Genomic DNA, 16,957 nt, shown 5'->3' with positions numbered 1-16,957 from the left:
CCTGGGCGTGGCCACAGGAGGACAGGAAGGCTGCAGGATGTGCGCCCAAATGCCAGGAGGCCCAGATCCTAATCCCAGCCACTGCCCAAGCCCTGGAGTCCCCTCCTCAGACCCACAGCCCAGGGTGGATCCCAGCTGTCTAGGCTCAGCTGGTGGAAGCCAGACATAGCCAAGACTGGGAAGGAAGACACAGAGACAGTGCCAAGTGGCCAGCCAGCCAGCACCGCCACGTGCCAGGAAGGGAGTGGGGCAGACGCCAGAGTCAACACAGGCTGGACCTGGGGCTGACATCTGTGGGACTGGCTGGACTACAGTTGCCACAGGCTGCACAGGTGCCAGGCCAGCAGGGTGCAATGTGATAGAAAAGGAGTCCCAGACATAGGCTTCTGCTGACATCATCCCCAAACCTAACCATCACGCGGTCTTGCTTCCCAGAAGACCACTTCGGTCCAGACACACAGTAGGTTCCCAGGACCTTTGCCTGGCTGTTTCCCCAGCAGTGATCCTTTCTCACCTTCTCCAACCCTAGGGGTAACAGATGCTCACCAGCCTGCCTGGCTTTCTATGTGGCCCATGGGGTCTGAATGCAGTGAGTCATCTCACCAGCTTTGTGTACATTTCTCTATATGTCTGATGACCTTGGTGTTTTTCTCTATCGCCCATGAGACCAAATATGAGCTGGGGCTCCTTGCTTCCTCTGTCCTCAGTTTCCCCATCTCCAGCTGCACAAAACCCCCTGCACAGGCTGTGTCTCTGCATGACCTCTGACCCTGACTCAGGATATCCCCCAGAAAGGTCCCGATAATGGCTCTTGAGGCCTTCCTTTGTCTAGTTGCACTGGTGGCTGGGGTTGGAGCAGCCAACCCTAGCCCTGCTGTCCTTTTCATGTCTGGACACTGTAGAGCTGTGGGGTCTGGTAACATGAACAGGGGGACACCTACAGATCTGTGACCAGAGCTGTGACACAGTGGGACAGAGATGCCTAACTTGCTTGGCACTGGGGTTTGTAGGGAGCTGAACTCTGGACACTGAGCAAACATCAAGAAAATGAATAAACTAAGCTCACCCGCAAAGAGGCAGTTAGTGGATGCACACACCTTGAGAACTTACAACTAAAGCCCCTCTCTGTGCGATAGACCTGTCAGTCAGCTCCTTTGTAAAACGCACACAGAACAGCCCAGGCCGCTCCTGTACTAGACCAGGGAAACCAAGGCACAGAGTGAGGTACAGCCCACACACACCCAGCCAAACACTTTTACATGTGATATGTTTATCGGGAACCTCCTGGGGGATGGGAGGCCCAGTCTTGAAGCCCACAGCCGCCTCCAGGCCTAGGGTGGGAAGGGTCACACCCAGGAGCAGTGATGTCCATCTGACAGGTCAACTGGCAGGCTGCCCAACACACACCTAAGCAAGCCTGGGCGAGGCTACCCCACCCAGCCTGGGCCCTGTCTCTGTAGGTACTGAGAGGGCACAGAGGGTTAATCTCCTCTCAAGTTCCTCGAAACTGTTCTTTGTGCCCCAGGGCCTTTGCATGGCTGTGCCACCAGAACAGGGTATTCACGTGTCTTGCCCCACAAGTTCAGGATCCTAACCTAGCATGAGCCCTCTTGGTGCCTCAGCTCTATGGCTTCCCAGGCGTGTGCTTCTGCATCAGACAGTCCTCCTAAGGGGGACCCCAGGCCTGTTCCTCGGGCCCCCCCAACAGCAGAGCTCAGGTCATCTCCTGAAGCCATCCCGATCAGCACTGTCACATAGGAAACATCTGGAGTCCTCAGCCAACCTCTGGGGCCACCTCGTAGGCCACACAAGACTTGGCCCTGGAGCCAGCCCGGGAGCCGGTTTCCACCCTGGCCACACACCCAGGGGTCGGCTGGGCCAGCTGGCCAGGCTGGAATGCAGGCTCCAGCCCGGCATCTGGTTTCCATTGGCCTGCTGACTTCAAAGGCTGGCCACTTCCTCCAGCTTGGCTGCCTGCAGGGAAGGACTAAGGCAGTCTAAGCTTCCTCCATGCCACTCCCAGGCCTAGGAAGTCTATGTGGGGGTCCCATGGACACCCCCCACCTAGCCAACCAACACACCAGCACCTCTGGAATCACCTTCTATGAGCCTCAGTGCTCCAGCTCCTGCTGGCTCCTGTACATTCACAATTCTGCAGCCACCAAGTATCCCTAGGCACCACCCTGGACCAGCACTGCCCTAGCTCTCTGGGCACTGTAGCCCAGGCCACATGCTCTGCGAACCCCACTGCTCTCCAGTGCTGGACTCCACACCCTTGTCTCGGTCACCAAGCCACCTTTTTTTTTTTTTTTCGTGTGCTGCTTGAGTGTACAGCAGAGATGGATGCTGGGAGCTCTCCTCTGTGCTGTGTTATTTTTTGAGGCAGGGTCTCTCACTGAACCTGAAGCTCACTGACTCAGTGAGGCTGCCTGGCCAGTGAAGCCCCAAGGATCTTCTGTCTCCATCTCCCAGCACTAGAACCACAATTACACGCTGCTATGCCCAGCGTTTTACATGAGTGCTAAACTCAGTCTCATGCATGCACAGCTCTATCCACCACGCCATCCCCCAACACCAACGAGCCACCTGTCTGTCCAGGAGGACTGGGCAGAGCCCACACAGTCATCCAAGTTCCTGGTGCCCGTGGTTCCCCTGGTGTCCTGCCCTGGCCCGCACGCGCGTACCTCAGCCATACCCAGGATCAAAGCTGGGCCTCCCTAGGATCCTGTGGTGCCTGATCCTGCAACATGACTGGGGTGGGGGTGGGGGTGGGGCGACCAAAGCCTCAGCCCAAAGAGCCAGACCCAAGCGCATGGCCTACCTGTTTGAACTGTTCTTCAAATGTCCAGTCTCCGTGGTCCGGTGGTGGCATCTGGGATGCTGTGTGAGTGGGGTGGGCTGGGCCAGGTCCCAGGCGCTCAGGGCCACCCAGCATCCTGGGACCACCATCTCCACGGAAAGCCTGAGAGGGTTGGGCCTTGCGGGTGAACAGGCCTGCAGAGCCCAGGCTGGCAGACCCTGGGGGTCCCAGACCCTCCTCCTCCTCTTCCTCGAAGTCATCCTCTTCTTCCTCCTCCTCCTCCTCCTCCTCCTCCTCCTCCCCCAGTTCTTCCAGTTCCTGTTCTTCCCACTTGGGCTTCCTGCAATGGATTCATAGCATCCTCAGTCAGGGAAGACAGGCAGGCACCACTGTGTCTCAGTGGCAAGGCCAGGCCCACCCACTACCCCTGCCTCAGTTTCCCTCTCTGCAAACAAGAACAGCCACAGGCCTCTCAGGGCCCCGGGTAGGTCCCTGCCCACACCCCACTTGACCACTGCACAAGCTCTTACTAAGGGCCCCAACACATCCCCTCAAAGGCTCTTGCCCCAGGACCTTTGCACATGTGACTCCTAGCGCTAGACTTGGTGTAAACAGTGCTCTGCTATTCTTCAGGTACCTTCTGTCAAAACTCACCCCCCACCCCCACACCCCAGCCTAATTTTCTCGGCAGCATTTGGCACAACCCCAGAGCACAATGAGTCTCAAGATCCCCATGTGGGGAACCCTCAAGGACTACAGGTTCACTCAGCAAACACTTGCTCGGTTGTGCAGCATCCCCTCAGTAACCCTCAGGCTCACACTTTTCAAATGCATGGAAACACATCAGATGCTACCCCAACCCCAACTCACAAGTCATCATCGAAGCCCATGTCCAACAGATGTCCATCTTCTTCAGTGTGTCCTGATCCCTCCCGGCCTCTTCCATGCAGGGCAGGTGAACTCAGAGTTCCTTCCTGGGCTGTGTCTTCGTCTTCTGAGCCAGGAGGCCCGTCCTCAGAGCCACCGGGAGAGGACGGATGTCCCAAGCCAGCAGCAGCGGCTCGCATGGCAGCCAGCGCAGCCATCTGCGTCCTATGCATCCGGGCATTCTCAGGCTCCCTGTCCTCATCCGCCACAGTGGTCCGAGCCCGGACACCAGTGGGCTCCAGTGGTGGTGGTGGTGGTGGTGGTGGTGGCTGCCGGGCCTCCAGTTCCTGCCGGGCACGCTGTTGTCTCTGAATAAGGGTTTCCATCACAGCCTGCAGCTTCATGGCCCTGCGGGGTGGGCCACCCCGGGCACCAGGGGTGGGCGGTGGGGGTGGCCCCTTCGGGGAAGGGTCTTGGCTGCACTGCAGCGTGGGGGTCTCGGGGGAGCCCGGACAGTGCAGGGTGGCGGCAGGCGGGGGCAGGGGCCACGGACTCAGGCTGAGGGCTGGTGGGGCATGCCAGGGGTGACCAATGGGCTCCTGTTGTCACGTCGGGCACCCGGGGGCAGAGGCTTGTATCAGGCTCATTCAAGTGCTTACAGACTCCTAGGGGAACACAGCAGATATGAGGTCAGACCACACCTGCGCCCCAAAGACACATCCTTCCTCAGAAGTAGACAGCAAAGGCTGATGGGAGAATCCCTCATACCTCCTCAGGGTACGCCCTTCCTATCCACCTGCCTGCAGGTTCTTGGGGACCAGGGTCACTGCAGTGTTCACCTAGGGAATCTCTGGGTCCCCTCCAGTTAGGCCCACCAGGGACACTGTGGGTTATTGTCCCATAAGCAGAGTTGTGGGGGAGGGGCCTGATGTCCTTACTTTCTTATTGGCTGTACCCCTGTTCTAGACTCCGGAGTGCCTCTGGGTTCTGGGTTCTGGCTCTACCTTCTACATGTTGCTTGGCCAGAGATGCCCTGGAAACTCTGGCCAAGATTGGGTACTTGCTGTATATAAGCCGGTCATGTACCATCACCACATCTCAATTTCTCAGAGATACTTCAGCCAGCCTCTGGGCCTTGATCTATCCAGCTATGTGGCATCAGCGCCCACTATGTCACACTTGGGAAAATCAGCACAGGGCAGGCACAATGCAGGTGATGGGGGGTGTGCGTGTGATGGGGAGGACAGCCTGTGTGCTGCAGAGGGGGGAATGGAAGTTTAGGAGCTCACCCAGGCTGAGGTTTGGGGGTACCAGAGTGTCCTGTGCTGCTCTCTGCAGAAGACACGGGTCTGGGGTCACTAGTTTATAGGGTTCCAAGGGCGTAAATGTCCCAGAACATAGCACTCTGTCCTGGCCAGGGAGCCCTTCTGGACCTTCCAGAAGCCAGCACCAGGATCCAGTGGGCAGAACCAGGGATCATAGGGCAAAGATAAAGTTTAGTCCACCTTCCAAACAGAGGGTCTCAGGTCACCCTCAGTCTAACCTGAACCCCAAAGTCCGTAAATGACCCCTGTGACTGGCCCCTTGGGGTGTGAGGAAGTGGGACAGCTGAGGGGTCCAGGCTCCTATTCACACTCTAGTGACATTCTGGTCACCTTACCCTCCACCCGGGAGACCCCTGCAGTGCAGACCCTGTAGGTCTCCATGGAGAACAGGAGAGTCTGCAGTCCCTTTCCCTAGACATCTGGTCCCTCAAACTGTGAGAGAGACTTGCAGTACAACTGTGGCAGGTGGGCGGCCCCAAGGACTCCTGTCAGTCTAGGATTCCCAAGACAGGAAGATTTTAGAGGCCCAGGCACTGAAGAGGCCAGTGCACACACACACACACACACACACACACACACACACACACACACACACACACACACAGAGTCCCTCTACACCCTGCTGCTGCTGGTCACCCCGTCCACCAGATTCAAGAAGTGCTGAAGGGGACATTTCTGGACACTGTCTGGCTTGGTCCATCACCCTTCCCCCACCTCTGACAACTTGGAGCTGAGCACACCCCACTACGGAAATGCTGAAAGTGACGCCCCTCTTTTGGGTGGGGTGGGGAACACACAAGGAAAAGGCTAGAGGAAGCCCCTCTCCCAGACTCCTGCCTCCCCTCCCAGGCTGGCTTGGTTTAATGACCCTTCCTGGTCGATGGGTGGGGGAGGGGAACAGGGCAGGCTTGCACTGCTGGGGCTGGTAGTGGGTGGAGGGGGGTAGGTGGGAACCCCAGAGCTGCCCCTAGGCCGGCCTGGCCTTCCCTCCCACCCTCCAGGGGGACCATTACCCCTAAGCTGACGCTGCCCAGCCTTGGAGAGCCCTCCCGTCCAGCTCTTTGTCTTTGGCCCCCACCCTCAATTTATGACATTCTCAGAGAGGGCTGACCAGGACTTGGTAGCTGGTGTTTGTGGGGGGGATATGGCTGGGGTGGGGGCTGGGAGGAGACCCAGAGCCACACCCTCATCCCCCACCACCTCCAGGCTTCAGAAGAGAGAGGGAAAGAGGGAGGGAGGGAGGGGGAGAGAGGAGAGAGAAGAGAGAGAGAGAGAGAGAGAGAGAGGGAGGAGAGAGAGGTCACCAGCTCGGCCAGGCCTTGCAAAACACGGTTATTTGGAGTTGTGCAAGGCCAGGGCCCGAGGGTGGCGAAAGGGGCCCCTCTCTCCTCCCAGGGAGGTAGAGGGGGGAAGGGCAGGAGCTGGGGAGGGGGCTGGGAAAGAGGACACCGTGTCCCCCTCCTCACCAGGAGATGTGTGCAAAAACATTCCTGTAAGTCCTGGTAGTCAGAGGACAAACGTAAAAAACAACAACAAACCAAACAAACAAAAACCCTTAACATAGTCGGGATTTCAAAGGCTTCTAGGAAAGACAGAGCTCCGGGGGGTGGGGGGGGAACCCCTGCTGCTCAAGTCGTAAAAAACGGAAGGTATTTGACAAACCCGCTGCGAGTTGACACACACGCGCGCACTCCGCGCTTCCTGCTCCCTCTTTTGTGTCGGGGGGTGAAGGGGCCCCGTGGGACCCTAAGAGAGGGATCTGGGTGGGTGCACCCCGCGGGGGAGAGGGGACCCCAGTGGTGCTCTGAAGCTAGGGTCCGAATGGGGAGGGACGGCAGACCCCGTTAGACACAGATTTGGAGGAGAAATAGAACTGAAGGCACTGGGGCGTGGCGGCGCCCGGTCTGGGATTTTCCCAAGCACTTGGGAAGGAAAGCTGAGGCAGGGGGATGGCCTCGACTTCCAGGCCAATCTGCGCTTGAAATGGAGTTCTAGGTCAGCCTATACTAAGTGTGAGATCCTAACCCCAAACATTAAAAAGACATTTTTTAAGAAGGAAAAAGCAAAATGAAGTCTCCAGAGCGCAGCCCCCAGTCCCCTGGCGCGCGCGCGCACACGCGTGTACACACTCACACACGCGTGTACACACTCAAGCACGCACACGCGTGTACACACACGCACACACACGCCCTGGATCCGTTTCCTTCCGCCAGGGGCCAGCGCGCACTCGCGACCCCCGCGCGCACGAACGCTCGCGTACCGGATGAAGGTCTCTAAGGTCTACGGCCGCGACAGCCGCTCCAACCCCGGTCCCCTGGAGTCGCCCACCCGGCCCCACACCCCCCACGCGCGTCTGTCCTAACTTTGGAGACCCCGCAATTGTCGGTTTCCAGGGTGCCCTCAGCTGCCACCCCTGGGGGAGGCCGCCGGAGCCGCAGCGCTAAGGGCCTTACCGACCGCTCGGGGTGGCGCGGGGGTCGCACACCCGGGTGGGTGTCCGGAGCCCAGCCCAGAGTCCACCCCGGCGGTGGCCTCTCCCCCACTTGGCCCCCCCGGTGCCCGGTGCACGCTCCGGGCTCACCCGCCTCACCGAGTCTCCGGGCCGCGTCTACACCTCCATCCGTCCGGATCGGATAGGGACGAGGTCTCCGCGCGCGACCGGCCCCCCGCCCCGCCCCTCCCCCACCCGGCAGACGAATCGTCGTGTGACAAATTGCTCTCAGATGCAAATACCTCGCCGGTGATTCAGCAGCCCTGGGGACGCAGGAGGAGGTAGTGGGTGTCTCTCCAAGGTCCCCCTTCCCAGGCTCTCCCAGGACACCTCCCCGGGGTCCCCCCTCGCCAACTCAATCTGAGGACGCCCACGGTGGGAGGAGGTGGAGGGGAGCTGGAGAGCCGCCACTGAGTGGACGGAAATTTTCAGGTCGCGGCCCCTTTAAATGATAATAAATAATAAAAGGAAGGGGGAACCAGACGGAGGGACGCCCCGCCCCCAGCTTAGGGACTGTGCACAAAGTGCACGCCGTAGGCCACGGCGCAGAGGCCGCGAGCGGGAGGCGGGGCCACGAGAGCCCGGGCGAGGGGGTTACGGAGAGGCTCCTCACCCCACCTCTGAGCGGAAACCCGCCCGAGTCCCCTGTAGTTTCCTGGTTTCACCCGGAACGTGAGACGGGTCAGCCGAGCTTGGAGCTCGACCTCCTGCCCTCTCTCTACCTTATCCACACCTTTCCAGCTTGGGTAGCCGTATCTCTGAAATGGGCCTGAGCTGCGGGGACCGGGGCGGGAGGGGTGCGAGCGCTGGGTGAGTGCGAGTGCTGGGGGGTGCGAGCGCTGGGTGGGTGCGAGTGCTAGGGGGGTGAGCGCTGGGGGGGGGCGCTGCGTGCGCAAAGGCACGGAGTTGGGCGGCGCGCGCGTTCGAGGAAAGGCGAGGAACCGTGACGAGCCCTCCTAGGAGCGAGGGACAGGAGGACCAACCTCTAACCGACTCAGCGAAGCGCCTGCCTCGGTCCACCCGGTGCATCTCGGTAGAGTGCCGCCTTCTGAGGCCCCCCATTTTGCAGAAAGGGAAACTGAGGCATGGTGTGAACTCAGCTAAGAGTTGAGGCAGCCCCCCACTTCTGCAGGTTCCCCCTGAGTGGTGCTCAGGGCCCTTGTTGGACTGTTAGGGGGGCTCTGGAGCAGCCTGCCCCTCAAAAGCCACTTTGAGGGAGGGGCAAGTCTGGTGGAGTGGGGTGACTCTGGACCAGTCCCCGAGACTGCAGCAGGTGCTTGGAACCTGAGGCTCAAAGCTTGCAGGTGGCGGCAAACTTCACCTTCAAACTCTGAGACACCTTGACCTGTTGGGGCGTGGCCCCAGGGTGGAGCTGGGCCTGCACGTGCCCGCCCAGGCCCTTCTCCAGCTTCGGGCTTGCAGACCTCACTCATCACTCCTCATCAGCCTGTGCGATGAGGATGAGCACACTGGCCCCAACTCATCTCCTGCGTCCCCTGTGATTTTGGAATTCCCCCAACCACCCTGGTAATGAACGCAACTAAAGTTATACCTGCTACTTTACATGTATAACTGTATATGTATGTAATATATATGCCAACGGAGTCTAACCGTGCACCACGTGAGCAGCCCTCGCTGGCTATGTAGACCAGGCTGGGCTTGAACCCACAGAGCTCTGCCTGCCTCTGCCTCCTGAGTGCCGGAATTAAAAAGCATGTGCTGCCACGCCTGGCAAAATATTTTTAACTGATTTTGTTGTGTGTTGTATGTGTGCGCCTGCGCATCATATGGGGCGGGGCTACGGCAGCTCATGCATCCAGGTCAGAGGACAACTGACCGGAGTCGGTTCTCTCCTTCGACCTTTATGTGGATTCTGGGTATCCAATTTAGGGTGCCACTGTTTTGCAAGCGCCTTTTTACCTACTGAGCCATGCTGCCGGCCCCTAAAATACTGTTCTTAGTATTATTTATTTATTGGGTTTTCGAGACAGGGTTTCTCTGTGTAGCTTTGGAGCCTGTTCCTGAGCTTGCTGTCTAGACCTGGCTGGCTTCTAGCTAACAGAGATCCGCCTGCTTCTGCCTCTCCTGTGCTGGATTAAAGGCTGCACCACCCGTGCCTGGCTTTTTTTTTAATAGAATCTTTAAATACAAATAACAAAATCTTCTGGTCCCATTTATGGCAAGGATATATTTAGCCTAGGGTCCAGATGGCGAGCATAATGAACGGCCTCCGAGGACCCACATGCCGCATCTCTGGGGTCTTGAACCACATCAGACTGGCTTCGCAGGGCGTGCGTGCCCCCTGCTGGGAGCCAGTGGAACTATGCCCAACGTAGGACTCAGCTTGAAGTGGGATCTCCATCAAGTTTTGAGTGGCCGCCAGGTGGTGCCATTGCACCTAAAAAGCCAGTTTCCCAAGTTAGCTTTGGAGAAACTGAGTTATTTTTCTCCTGCATAGCCTTTTCTGCTCAGGGTGTCAACTTATAGCCCTTAATGGCCTTGGAACTCATGATCCTTCTGTTTATGATGGAGTTAAAATTACACGGTTATATCATTTTCTTATTTTTCAGTTTTAAAAATGGTTTCTTTGGGGCTGGAGAGATGGCTCAGAGGTTAAGAGCACCGACTATTCTTCCAGAGGTCCTGAGTTCAATTCCCAGCAACTGCTTGGTAGCTCACAACCATCCATTATGAGATCCGGTGCCCTCTTCTGGTGTGCAGATATACATGGAAGCAGAATGTTGTATACATAATAAATAAGTATAATCTTTAAAAAAAAAATGGTTTCTTTGTGTAACCCAGGCCATCTTGGAACTCACTCTGTAGATCAGACTGGCCTCTAACTCAAAAAAATTCTACCTGCCTCTGTCTCCTAAGTAATGGGACTAAAGGTGTACACCACTACTGCTCTGCTCATTTTCCAATTTTTAGATACTGGGGGTGGAATCCATGCTGGATGAGTGCTCTACCTCTGGCCATGCCCCAACCCTCACTGGGAAGGATTTTAGGTCTTTGGGCCCGGAGTGAGCCATATGTCCGACTCCCCTGCACTTCTCCTTCCAGGATCTCTAGCTGGTCAGTAGTTGTGCAAGCCTTTATCCCAGCAGACCAGAGGCAGACTGATCTCAGAGTTCAAAGCCAGCCTCCTCTACAGAGCAAGTTCCAGAAGAGCCAGGGCTACACTGAGATATCTTGCCTAGAAAAGCAACAAACAAATAGATCCAGGGTCTTACTGTGTGGCCCTGGCTCGCCTAGAACTCACATAAGTCCACCTACTGCAGCATCTAAGGTTCATTTCTCTTTGTTGAGGGGGCTGGTTCCCTACAGAATATTACATCTGAGGCTTTGACTTTTCCTCCATGTGTGTTTTGGCTTTTGGAGACAGGGTTTCTCTGTGTAGTCCTCCCTGTTCTGGAATTCACTCTGTAGACCAGGCTGGTCCTGAACCTATAAAGTTCTGCCTGCCTCTGCCTACTGAGTGCTGGGTTTAAAGGTGTGCACCACCACCTCTGTGAATGTGCAGATTTGTGACCTTCCCATAACCACCCCCCAGACCTCCTTCCCAACAGGTGGCAGTACACAGACCCCTCAGGGACAGATTAATTTCAGAATAGATTTGTCATTTGGCAGTGGCTATCTGGATGTGGTAAGAATGGAAGCTGGGGTCTGGCTGGAGGAAGTGTGTTTGGGGGGCATGAGACAGTCTTTTTTTGGTTTTTGGAGACAGGGTTTCTCTGTGTAGCTTTGGAGCCTATCCTGGCACTGGATCTGTAGCCCAAGCTGGTCTTGAACTCACAGAGATCCATCTGCCTTTGCCTCCCAAGTGCTGGGATTAAAGGCGTGCGCCACCAACGCCTGGCATATGAGACAGTCCTTACCCCTTGCTACCTTCTGCTTCCTAGCCACCCTGTGAGTAACTATGTTCAGTTTCATTCTCTTCCCATGGTACTGAGCATACCAGGACCTGGTTGAGCCAAAATGACCTTTTCTTCTTCAAACTGTTGCCCCCTGGGTCACAGCGCTCAGGAGTTAGGAAGATCTCTGAGTTCTTCCGGGCCAGTCAGGGCTACACAGTAGGACATGCTCTCAGAACTAGCACCATAAGATGGAGCTGAGAAACTGCTCAGCAGTTAAGAGCACTGGCTGCTCTCAAAGAGGACCCAGGTTCCATTCTTGAACTCAGATCTGCCTACCTCTGCCTCCCCAAGTGCTGGGGTTAAAGGTTTGCACCACCACACAGGGTCCTGCTTTGTGCTTCTGATCTAGGGTCTCATCAAGCCAGGCTAGCCTGGAACACTGTGTGGCTGAGGATGACCTTGGATTCCAGTCCTTCTGTGGTATGACAATCCTGGTGTACCACAACCAGATGTGTGCTGGATTTGCTGGATTTTTGTTTTCAAATGTAAATATCATAAGAAGTACATATAATCTTACAACCTTTACTTTTTCCTAATGTTAGGACCTTGTCTCAAAATAGAAAAAGTTGGGCTTGGTGGCTTAGGCCCCAAGGTCATTGCCGGAGGCTCAGGGTCAGCCTCAGCTGCATTGAGTTAGAGCCAGTTTGGGCTACATGAGACCCTGTTAAGAGCAACAAGGGGGGGGGCATTTAGCTCAGTGGTCCAGCACTTGCCTAGTAAGCACGAAATTCTGAAGTAGATGAAGAAAGTGGGGGCATTGATCTTCAAACGCTGAAGAATACAAAGAATTACGACTACAGCAAAAACTACGGCCCACGGGTGCTGAAGGAGAAGGTGGTTTACACTGGTTACCCGGGACACTAAGCCATTAACAACTAACTGATTATTCAGTAGGGCATGGGTTGGCTCAGAGCTGAGTAGAGTGTTCACGCACTGCAGGGTTCCCAGGCTCACTGGCCTTGTGTGCGGCCAGGCTGTGCATCGTGGTGTGAGTTGGGGCTCGGTCTGAGAGTGCAGACCCGTGGGGTCGGCGCTGACGTCGTGGGCCGCAAGGGCACACGTGGCAGAAAGCCTGTCTGAAGTGTGAGCCCAGGAAGGCATAGAGCAGCGGATTGAGTGCCGAGTTGCTGTAGGACATGCAGTGAGCCCAGATCTTCAGCGCGTAGGCGGCGTAGCTGCGAGGGTGCCAGGCCCCTGCGGGGCCCAGGGCTTGGAGCACCAGGAACAGCTGGATTGGGCCCCAGCAGGCGGCGAACAGTAGGACTACAGCGGCCACCAGCCGGGAGACCTTGGTACGCACTGCTCCAGCTCGCTGTGCCAGCAGCTGTCCCTAGAGACCCAGGGGTGTTAACAGGAAGGGACAGGCCCCCCTCCGAGATCCCTTCAGGGTCCTCCCCACAGGCAGTCCGGATTCCGATCCCCGCCCCCCCCCCCCCGCGCGCGCGCGCGCCTCTCCATCCCGCAAGCACACTCATCCCCCAGCAGCCCCTCCATCCTACCCCAGGGCCTCCCCGGCCCCATACACATGCTCACACAGTCCAGACGCGAGTTCCCTCTATCAGCACTGTGGGTCACACACACACACACACACACACACACACTCTCACACACACTCTCTCTCCAGGCTCCGACCCTTTCCCCAAGATTCCCCTCCCTCCTGGCCGTGGGTCACCCCCCCCACCCCGCACCTGCAGGGCGCCGTCAGTGGGCGCGGGGCGCACAGCAGCGCGGCCCAGGTGGCGCAGCATGGCACCGTAGCAGGCGCAAGTGGCCAACAGCGGCAGCAGGTACAGAGCCAGAAGGTTGTAGAGCGCGAAGGCGCGCTCCAGGGCGCGGCTGGGAAACGCCTCGCTGCAGTAGGTGTGGGGCCCCGGCGACAGGCGGTGCAGGGCCAGCACTGGGGCAGACACAGCTGCAGAGCCTGCGCCACCCGCCCAAGATGAGCGCTGTGCCTGGAGAGTGGGGACATGTCCCACCCAGGAGCCGTGGTCTCCCCACCAACCAGTGCCACGTTCCCCCGTCTGTGCCTCTGTCCTCGCCCACCCCAAATCGCACTCACCCACCCAGATGCTAAGGCTGACAGCCAGGGCCAGGCGCGGAGTGCGGCGGTGCAGGGCGCGCAGCGGGAACACAGTCACATACCAGCGGTCCACGCTCATGGCCGTCAGGGTGGCGCAGGTGGCTTGCACCGAGACCTGGAAAAGCCAAGGGCTGAATGTGGGTCCTGCCAGTCCCACTACATATCTGACCACTCAGATGTACACGAACATGTCCGGGGAGTAGTCAGTGGCCATGGGTTAAGGAGACCTGAAAACCGGGAGAGGTGGGAGAGAGGGAAAACTGGGGTTTGTTAGGCATCCTGAACACACCCACACACCCCGGAACAGGCGCGCTGTGGGATCTAGCCCCTACCCACTCAGACTTTGGCACAGAGACCACATGATGTACCTGTATTCTGGAGGTGTGCATGCCAGAGCACCCCTCCCTGCCCATACCAGGCTCTGACTTCTGCCCTGCAATACCTTGCCCTTTGGGACCTGGAGAGAGCTAAGTGGTTAGTGCACTGGCTGCCCCTGCAGAGGATCAGGGTCTGCTCCCAGCAACCACACAGGGCTCACAACCACCTGTGACTCCTGGTTATGGGGACCCGACGACCCCCCTTCCGGCCTCCGCAGGTACTGGTGCACAGACAGGGATGCAGGCAACACACCCACACACATGAAATATCAATACATTTAAGTGGCCCACGCCTTTAATCCCAGCACTCAGGAGGCAGAGGCAGGCGGATGTCTGTGAGTTCGAGACCAGCCTGGTCTACAGAGTGAGTTCTAGGACAGACTCCAAAGCCACCTCTGGTCATCTACGTCATCTTTCGAGGCAGAGAAACCCTGCCTCAAACAAAATAAACAAAAGACCATGCCTCGTCGTTTCTGATCATGACCCCACACTGTGCACCCCAGACCTGCCCACCCAGGCTCTGGTCCCGCCCTTGCCCCAGCCAGTCTCTCTCCCACCAGAGCACACACCCAGCCCCACCCCATCTGCCCGGGCTCTCACCATTCCTGCTCCCACCAGCCCTGCGCACCTGCTGGATGTAGTTGACAAATTTGCACATGAAGTCTCCCAGCACCCAGGCGGGTAGCGGGTAGAGGAGCGCCGTGAAGGGAACGCAGCACAGTAGGAAGGTGACATCTGTGGCCGCCAGGTTGGCTACAGGTGGGGGACACACGGACGCTGAGAGGTCTGGTCCCTGACCTCTCCATCCCTGTGAGAGGGACCCCCCCCCCGGAGGGACCCCGCTCCACACACAGACACACATACACACACCACACACGCGCGTGCACACACAGAGACACGCTCGCACACACATATACACATGCACACGCTCGTGTGCACACACACACACACACACACACACACACACCCTCCACCTCTGTTACTCTCATTCCCAGCTGCCCCGGGTGTCTCCGAGTCTCAGTTTTCCCGTCTCTAAATTGGAGACAGCAGGTAGCCCCAAGCTGCAGGCACCGGTCAGGGCGTGTCTCACACACCCTCCCTCCGCCCCCAGTCCGTCCAGGGGTCCTCACCACGTCCACAGGACAGACACCTGCAGAAAAGCCACGTCTCCTTGCGCAGTACAGGCCAGATGTGACTGTAGCCTTTCAGGACGAGGTGGGGCAGGACGCACGACAGCGGGGATGGGGGTGGGGTGGGGGCTGAGGTCTTGGGGGTAGGGTGGACCCCGAACCCCGCGGCCCCCCCCAGCCCCAGGGAGGCGCGCACTCACCGATGTAGAAGTTGGTCACCGTCCGCATGTGCTTGTGGCGGCAGATGACGTAGATGACCAGCGAGTTCCCCACCAGCCCGAGCAACATGAGCGCGGTGAAGAACAGAGGGACCAGCCAGGCATCCAGGGGCCTGGGAGCCGAGTCCCGGCCGTCCGAGGCATTGGCACCGCAGCCCGGGCATCCCGACGCGTTGGCCGGAGCCCACCAGGTGGCGTTTGGACCCAGGGTCGCCTCCGTGGCCATGGCCCGGCCGTCCTCTTCCTGCAGGCAGCCTTCGCGGATTGCGTCCCAGGACCCCGCGCCCTCCTCCTCCGGGCCGCCTCCCTCCGGGGCCGCCAGCGCGCGCTCAGGGCTCTGCGACCGTGGCTCCCCTGCCTGCCGGCGGCCCCCTTTATACCCCGCGCCCCCTCCCTTGTCCCCGCCTTCGCGTCTCCAGAGCCTTGCGTGGCGGGCTCTTGCCAGAGCGGTGCCCGCGTGAGAGCAGGAGGGAGGGCGCTGGGCACCAGGCAGGGGGGAGGGGACGTGGCTCTCCCTCGCAGGGCCGGCTTCAGTCAGGGCTACAGGGGGGTGGCGTGGGGTGGGGTGGCCCAGGCCCTGGAGAAGGGTCTGGAGAGTTGGTCTGTTCCCAGGACATGGGAGCCTTCAGGACAGGGGAGGGACGGACCTCCGACTCTGACTGATGGTTACAAAGTTCCCCCTCTAACCGGTGGGCGCCCTGGAAACTGTCAGCAGAACTGACCTCAGCCACTCGGTCACACCCCTGCTCAATGTATCTCAAAAGCTCCCCAGGGGCCTGGAGATGTTACCCTTGGCACGCCACTGGAATACTATGCAGCCGAGAAAAATAAAAACTAATTAAAAGAGGGGACCGAAGGACTGGGTGTTGGTTGCGCACGCCCTTAATCCCAGCACTGGGAGGCAGAGGCAGGAGGATCTCTGTGAGTTCTGAGGCCAGCCTGGTCTCCAGAGCGAGTTCCAGGATAGGCTCCAAAGCTACACAGAGAAATCCTGTCAAAAAAAAAAAAAAAAAAAAAAAAAAAAAAAGAGGGGACCGAAGGTGAGTCTCAGTGGCGATGCCTTTATTTTTTGTGTTTAAGGGTCTCCCCCACACTGAGGTGTGGACTCAAAGAGGGGGATGAGCAAATAGGAAGAAGCCCTGGATATTTGAAGGGTGTTGGGCCTCTGAGCAGTCCTCTGCGGAGCAAGGTGCAGGCTGGGGTCCTAGAATGAGCCCCTCCTCTCTCCCTCCCACACAGAGCGGCTCAGGTGTGACCCCTCACAGCCCTCCGTTCCCTTGGCCCGGGACTCCTCTCCCCGTAGCCCAGGCTGGCCCTGCACTTGCTGTTAGTTGATGATGACTTTAAATATTGGATCCTGCTGCCTCTTCTAACTATGCCGGCCAGGTGTGCACCGACCGCACCTGCCCTCGCTCCAATCTCATCCTGCAGCCCCGGCTGGCCTAGAGCTCTCACGCGCCTCGGAGTACCGGGGCGTGCACCGCGGCCGGCCGGCCTCCCTCCTCTCCTCCACCAGGCTCCTTCTCGGCCTCAGTCCCACACCCCGGGCGGCCCGGCGGCCGGGCGGGCGGGGGTTCCCCGGCGCGCACCCCTTCCCGCACCCACACGCCAGGAGCCTGTCGCAGCTCCGCAGTCACCTCTGGGCCCGGGTGTCCCACCCTCTCCTCCAGGGCGGCCCAGACTCTGTCCTCAGCCCGGTGGATGACACCGCGAGGTGTCTACGGACAGGGAAACCGAGGCAGGGCGTCTACC

At 58.4% G+C, this 16,957-nt stretch overlaps 2 protein-coding genes across 7 annotated transcripts in view; both read right to left on the bottom strand.

Moving 5' to 3' along the window:
• Arid3a (AT-rich interaction domain 3A) overlaps positions 1-7,939 on the bottom strand; it is a 28,976-nt gene extending 21,037 nt beyond the window's left edge. Inside the window, exons 1-3 of one of the 3 annotated variants that reach the window (XM_027419431.2) lie at positions 7,726-7,939; positions 3,671-4,332; positions 2,822-3,140 (exon numbers count right to left, since the gene is read on the bottom strand). In XM_027419431.2, coding sequence (XP_027275232.1) covers positions 2,822-3,140; positions 3,671-4,071 — 720 coding nt within the window. In that variant the 5' untranslated portion in view covers positions 4,072-4,332; positions 7,726-7,939. Of the gene's footprint in view, positions 1-2,821; positions 3,141-3,670; positions 4,333-7,573; positions 7,676-7,725 lie in introns of those variants that run through there. The other 2 variants (XM_027419430.2, XM_035445357.1) reach the window with 2 other exon arrangements.
• Positions 7,940-11,076: 3,137 nt separating this feature from the next.
• Kiss1r (KISS1 receptor) lies at positions 11,077-16,202 on the bottom strand. 4 transcript variants are annotated; one of them, XM_027419437.2, is made up of 6 exons: positions 15,188-16,202; positions 14,988-15,059; positions 14,486-14,610; positions 13,460-13,595; positions 13,089-13,321; positions 11,077-12,730 (listed from the first exon to the last, which is right to left on the bottom strand). In XM_027419437.2, exons 1-6 carry the CDS (start codon positions 15,429-15,431, stop codon positions 12,308-12,310), a joined length of 1,233 nt encoding a protein of 410 aa, XP_027275238.1. In that variant the 5' UTR covers positions 15,432-16,202; the 3' UTR covers positions 11,077-12,307. The 4 variants fall into 4 exon arrangements, with proteins under 4 accessions (XP_027275238.1, XP_027275236.1, XP_027275239.1 ...); XM_027419435.2 differs by having other exon boundaries at positions 13,089-13,595; XM_027419438.2 differs by lacking the exon at positions 14,988-15,059.
• Between the last annotated feature and the right edge of the window lie 755 nt (positions 16,203-16,957).

The sequence above is a fragment of the Cricetulus griseus genome, chromosome 5, assembly GCF_003668045.3.
Source record: "Cricetulus griseus strain 17A/GY chromosome 5, alternate assembly CriGri-PICRH-1.0, whole genome shotgun sequence".
Lineage (NCBI taxonomy): Eukaryota > Metazoa > Chordata > Mammalia > Rodentia > Cricetidae > Cricetulus > Cricetulus griseus.
The sequence above is the reverse complement of the archived record's forward strand: the minus strand, read 5'-3'. Positions and strand labels throughout refer to the sequence as shown.

Bases quoted from the DNA above. Each gene is read 5' to 3' on its own strand.
- Kiss1r (XM_027419435.2), bottom strand. From the start codon at position 15,431: ATGGCCACGGAGGCGACCCTGGGTCCAAACGCCACCTGGTGGGCTCCG. The intron at 15,060-15,187 runs GTGAGTGCGCGC...TCGTCCTGAAAG, and splicing joins GGTGACCAACTTCTACATCG to GCTACAGTCACATCTGGCCT. The intron at 14,611-14,987 runs GTGAGGACCCCT...CCCCACCTGTAG, and splicing joins GTGTCTGTCCTGTGGACGTG to CCAACCTGGCGGCCACAGAT.